The sequence below is a fragment of the Solanum tuberosum genome, unplaced genomic scaffold (genome assembly GCF_000226075.1).
Source record: "Solanum tuberosum cultivar DM 1-3 516 R44 unplaced genomic scaffold, SolTub_3.0 scf00229, whole genome shotgun sequence".
Lineage (NCBI taxonomy): Eukaryota > Viridiplantae > Streptophyta > Magnoliopsida > Solanales > Solanaceae > Solanum > Solanum tuberosum.
Window position 1 is genome coordinate 381,825 of NW_006239154.1, and position 6,013 is coordinate 387,837.

At 36.1% G+C, this 6,013-nt stretch overlaps 1 protein-coding gene across 1 annotated transcript; it reads right to left on the minus strand.

The window, feature by feature from the left end:
* Positions 1-111: 111 nt before the first annotated feature.
* On the minus strand, positions 112-5,330 carry LOC102592262 (uncharacterized). The gene is made up of 10 exons (XM_006356725.2): positions 4,930-5,330; positions 3,067-3,408; positions 2,795-2,867; positions 2,194-2,306; positions 1,909-1,993; positions 1,733-1,805; positions 1,010-1,065; positions 449-514; positions 293-358; positions 112-212 (listed from the first exon to the last, which is right to left on the minus strand). The coding sequence occupies exons 1-10, from the start codon at positions 5,088-5,090 to the stop codon at positions 132-134; spliced, it is 1,116 nt and encodes a 371-aa protein (XP_006356787.1). The 5' UTR covers positions 5,091-5,330; the 3' UTR covers positions 112-131.
* Positions 5,331-6,013: the final 683 nt, after the last annotated feature.

Sequence of the window (6,013 nt, forward strand, 5' to 3'; positions counted from 1 at the left end):
TCCCCTTGGAAGATAGGGGAAGTCGTGGATGATTTTCAACAAATAATAACAATGTCCATCCAGGCTTGCATCAGTGCTCGCCTCTACATTCTTTACGACTTGTGAACCAATCATAAAAGTAATGAGTTGGCCTAACCAGAAAACTGGCGCCGTAGATATAGGAATAATGCTGTAGAAGCAGCCACTGCATAGGGGAATATAGTCCAGATTCCCTGCACATTTCATAGGAACCAGAATTGGATTCTTTGGTAATAAATGCAAAATTGGACAGAGCAAAAGAATTATGCTGTACCACTACAGTAGCAACTGTTGCAACGGCAAATACTGGACGCTCTCTTAGTAAAAATCCAATTGTCAACTGCATTTTGGAGTAAAAGAAAAGGAGATAAGGCATGAACAGCAGGTAAACTTAAAACTGGAAATCTGTTTCAAACACAAGACTAGTAACCTGAATTGGAAGAGTTATCAAGCCGCCACAACAGACTCCAGCAAAGAAACACTCTGGTGATATATCCTGCAAAATTTATGAGCAGAGAAATGATTGAAACAGTTATAAATATCTGTTTACCGCGGGAGAATGCATTGAGTTGCTAACAATTTCTACATAGGGTTATAGCTACAACATAACACCATCATAAGATTTATGGATATAGACATAAGGAAATTGGTTGCATTGCATTCTCAGTGATTGAATTTCTAGTCAGAGTAGGCTCAGAATTAGCAAAAGGAAAGTTGTAACTGACGGACGGGGTCTGTCTATCTTCTGTTTTATAGCAGGACTTCTACACTAAATATATCAATCGTTTCAAAGATGAAATGAAATTATCAGAACTTCTAAGCATTGTTATTGACCATCCTAACATATCTGACACCTTTTGTTCTGTAGGTAACAGTATCATGCCTCAAAACTTGTAGTACCCAAAAGAGGGAACAAGAAAGTAGCAGAAGATGGTTAAACTGATCTAACCCTCAGCATGTTAAGAAGGAAAACAGAAAAAAAATCACTCACCAGAGCCCCTGCAAGGAAAGCAGTGGGATTTCTTACTCCAAGAGAAAACCGTTCCACTGCATCAGCATAGGAAAATCCACCAGTAAGCAATTAAAGAAGTCAAGGAACAAGAAGATCATATTAGTTAGAACAAGTATTTTCCAGAAATATGATAGCACAAGAAACATCAGCTATTTTAGAATGTGAAGAAAAGTTCAGAGATTTAGGCATATAGACATAAGGATTAAGATGGACTAGAACTATGCAAACTCTTACGATAGAGGATAAATTTTGAGGTAGATCACTAATTTCAATCTGACATTTCCAGCAAATAGAGAATCTTAACACATAATTAAATTGTACTCCTCCAGTACCAACATAGATGTGTGATAGTACTGATGCTACATTATGATCATAGTAATAAGTGTGCGCATATCCAATGAAGAGGGTTAAGAACCATGAGGTTTCAAGTTCAAATCCCAACGAAGCCAAAAACACTAGGTGATTGCTTCCCATCTGTCCAAGCCTTGGTGGACAGAGTTACCCGGTACTTGTGCTGGTGGGAGGTAGCAGGTACCCATGGAATTTAGTCAAGGTTCGTGGAAGCTAGCTCGAACACCACAGTTATATAAAAAAGAAAGAAAAGTGTGAGCATATCAGTGGAAGCAAGGGTTTCACAATGATTAAAAGTTTTCACAGTGCAAGAGACATTGGATTAAATTCAGCATCTTTGTTGCAACTCACCAAAACCAATGAGATTCCCATGTTTTTGTACAGCGTTTGTAATATCTCTTGCCTTCTGATTTCCGATCCCTAACTACAACCAAATTGACTCTGAATTACCAAAATCAAGTTCATATATTTTTAAGTAAGAGGCTGAATATTTTAACATGAATAATATGCTAGTAGCCAAAACAAACCTTTGAGCAAACATCATCGGATGCACCAGATTGCTTAAAAAGCTTCCCAAGGTAAAAAGGTATCATATCGCTGATGCAAACACCCCTGAATATTCAGGATCCACAACAATATTAACATTGTGGAAATCACTGTTTCTACATAATCAATTTTTACTGGCACTGAAGGTGCATAAAATCTTTTAATACAACAAAAGAAAAAGAAGGTTGTGTGTACTGCAGAATCATGAAAGGTTGGTCTGCACGTGCATTCATCAAAATTACTCAGAGGACACAGTTTCAACTAACCAGTACACCCAAAGAATAGTGGATGTTATATATGGAGCATTCCTGGAAAAGGAGTTCACTAGTGATTGCCACGTCCCATCTAGAACAAGCATCCGTGCTATAGAGATTCCAACCTACACCATTCGTCAATGAATTTGACTATAATAGTGAACATCATGAAGAAGGATAACAAGCCATTTTAGTGCCTATTCAAATGAATATAATAGTGAACATCATGAATAAGATAACAAGCCAACTTAGTGCCTAATCAAATGACTATAATAATGAACATCATGAAGAAGGATAACAAGCCAACTTAGTGCCGATTCATAGACACTAAATAACAGCATAGTTCTAGCTTTTAACTTTTTTAGACAGGGTTCTAGCTTTTTAACTTTATAAAATTTTGAAGCTTCTTCACAACTCTTTTCTCCACATGGCCTCTCACTTTTTCCTCACATCACTAAAGAACAACTCTAAAGTCACTAATTTTAAAAGCAATGTCAAATCAAAAGAAGAAAAATAATCGCAGGAAAACTATACTATCTGCAACGTGGCCATGAATCAGAAGACCTGTTAGCAGGGGAGTTCATGAACAGAAGTACCAGCAAAGGAGACGGACCCATATATTCAAAGCCTCCTCACTGATAAAAAGTCCAAAACCAGCTGCCATCAGAAGCCAAAAGTAGATCCATCTGAAGAATGAGAAGTACAAGGGCTTAATATCACATCCGAGTACGCTAATAGATAAGAGATCCAGGATATCAATTATATTAAGCATCTATCATAGTAGTCGAATAAAGTATAATAAACATAAGGTTGATCTTGTTTTCTTCTTAGATCATGGTGAAACCCCTGATGAATGAAAAGTGGCAAGGATAATTAGTTGCTTACCCTGGAGCATATTCTGGCAGCATGACTCTATAGCCAAAAGCTTTGAAAGAAAAACCAGGAGCAGGTGTAGAAATTGTGGAAGATGATGATCCATCAACCAGATATTGAATTCCAAAATTTGATCCTTGATTAGGCTGCTTAAGGCCTATGGATAGAAATGTAATAGTAGCAGCTATACCTAATGCTATTGCCAGTTTTGCCAAAAATGAACTTCCTGTGCGAACAGTTTTATCTTCCAGACTGCCAGTTAAGTCATCAGAAGCCTTGTGCACTATCTCCTCAGCATCCTCCGACTGTCCGGCTTCATAATTTTTAGCACTCACAAGCTGAAATCTTTTGATCCTACACTTTGAATAGAGAATTTGCCATCACTTATACAAGGCCCGTTACAGTGCATAGATAAGCTCGGTACACTGAATGTGTTCATTAGCTGTTTAAGGAGAGACCTCTTGAATTTCTAGGTGATACATAAATAATAATATAATCAAATAACAAATAGCATTAGATAAGACATCTCCTTGTACATTCAATTCACAAAATGTACAGGCGTCTATGATGTTGTATATGTTAGCACTAAGTTGGAAGCGAACATAAAAGGGGCTTACAATTCTACTCTAAGAATTTATAGAGTATATATCAACTGCCCCTAGGACTTCAGTCTAGTGGTAAGTGCAGCATGTAACGTGTAGGTTAGGCACACATCACAAGTTTGACCTGCCACATACAAAAGTCTGATGATTAAGTGGAAAAGGATAGAGGGAGGACTCTTTAGTTATCCAACGAATTTCAAACCGTGTGCCCCTCGAGGATCTCTCGGTTATTAAAAAAAGTAGTTCAGATCTACCTTCTTTCATCAGATCTGCCACTGCTCTTTAGCATAGGTTTATTTTACATAGCCATAGATGTTTTCAACATCTTTATGTTGGTGAACAAAGACTTGGGTGACATTCCGACATTTTACATAGCCTCGAGGTAGTGGTAAATTCTGCGTGACCTCACTTGTGAGATTTCACTGGGTATGTTGTCGTCGTTGCTGGTTCCATGCTACGAAATTAGAGATGTCCTATATGACAAAAAAAATGCTGCACCGCATATTACAAATAGAGATTTTAGAGACATCCAAGCAACCACCTACCCTACCTTACCTTCCCTCCCTTTGGAGTGATGACAAAAAAAATCAAATAACAGTTCATCAAATCCAAATTGGTAGGGTTCCATCCAGAATATTCAAACCAACAACAACATAGTCAGTATAGTCCCACAAGTGGGTATGAGGAGGATTGGTTTTACAATGACCTTATCCCTATCTTTCTAGAGTAGAGAGGTTGTTTTTGAGACCCTCGACTCAGGAAAATCGTTTTTCAGAACAAGTTCCAAAGAAATGCAAATAAAAAACGCTACTTTCTCCGTCCCAATTTATGTGACCTTTTGGATATCGAGATTCAAACAAGTCTATCTTTGATCATAATTTTTTTTATTTATCTTTAAAATATTTGGAATTGTCATTCATTGTGAGTTGTGACTTATAGTACTTCCTACCTAGTTTCCAAATATATAAATTTTGTTTCAAAAAAATTGAAGATTCCTAGCCCGAATTCAGGCTCAAAATTGTGACACATAAATTGAGACAAAGAGAGTATGATGAAAATATTGAATAGAGAAAAGTAGTCATAGTAAAGATAACCAAATTAATGAAACAACAACGAAATTTCAAACGACTAAATGAATCCATTTGTATCTATTCCAGTCTATTAATGCAGTAGAATTCCGTATCATCATAGTTAAACCATATTTACACATACAGCAACCATTCTCCTATGTAGGAAGTTAGAGATTGAGTATATTTTGAACTTACAGCAATACCTAGAGTATGAAGAGTAATTGTACTGCTGCTGCGGTGCACTACGGAGTTTCCACCGTCTACGAGTAAAACCGGCGAGGTGGTTAAGTTCTCGTAGAGTTGCAGATTGAGATGAAGATAATGAAAGAGATAGCAATATTTGATTATTACATAGAGTCACCATTATCTCTTCTCTAGCGGCGTTGTTGTGGTGGAAGTTGTTTGTTTACCGGGCGGGAATATTGTTATTGGTTAGGTAAGGAGTATATGCTCCTCGGGATTCGAAAATCTTCAAGTCCTGTACAATTGACACGTGTCAGATCTGATTAGATGTTTGTGGACCCAATGAATTGATAGTTGTATCCCTTGCGTTTGAGATACTCCAAATCACCAATCTCCACTCTTCTGGGAAAACCAATTTAGATGGTCCATTCACATTTGCCAAGGTAAGGTCCAACCACAGGATACTCAACTTTAAGTTAGATTTTAAATTTGAAAAATAACTATTTTTTAATCACTAGTTTCTGGATACGCGTGTTCCGTGAGAATTTTCATACATTTGTTGGAATAATTAAAATTCTATGAAAACATGTAGTAAGTAATAAAATGCAATAATTACTAATATATCTTTATAATATGGCAAAAAGTACCAAATAAGGAGTGTATTTTAATGTTTAAAATCAAGTTCTTTTAAGCAACCAATAGTAAGTTTTGAATTTTGGTTAGTAGTTAGCAAACTTTCAATAAAGCCACAAATGACTAATCAATCCGAAGTTCATAGAAATTAAATTTAAAAAGTCTAATAGATAGAAAACACAAAAAAAATACAATGTATTCATCTTTCTTAAGACTTAAATCATACAATATAGATGTAAACATAAATAAAAAATGGTACATAATTTTTCGAGTTCTTGTCGACTCCTTCTATCATAGCCAATCAAAATTCAAAATCCTTCTTTGTCGAGTCAAACTAAAGAATGAATCAATAGAACAAAAATGGTTCACTACTTTAACTATAGAATGAAAGGGATATCTAAGGATCTCATGAAACAAAGAAGATGATTTATATAAATAAAATTGGAGGAACACCAAAAGTTATCTTAAAAT

Coding starts and splice junctions, on each gene's coding strand:
- LOC102592262 (XM_006356725.2), bottom strand. CDS start 5,090: ATGGTGACTCTATGTAATAATCAAATATTGCTATCTCTTTCATTATCT. Junction 1,994..2,193: donor ACTATTCTTTGGGTGTACTG/GTTAGTTGAAAC, acceptor CTGAATATTCAG/GGGTGTTTGCATCAGCGATA. Junction 515..1,009: donor CTTTCCTTGCAGGGGCTCTG/GTGAGTGATTTT, acceptor TAAATTTTGCAG/GATATATCACCAGAGTGTTT.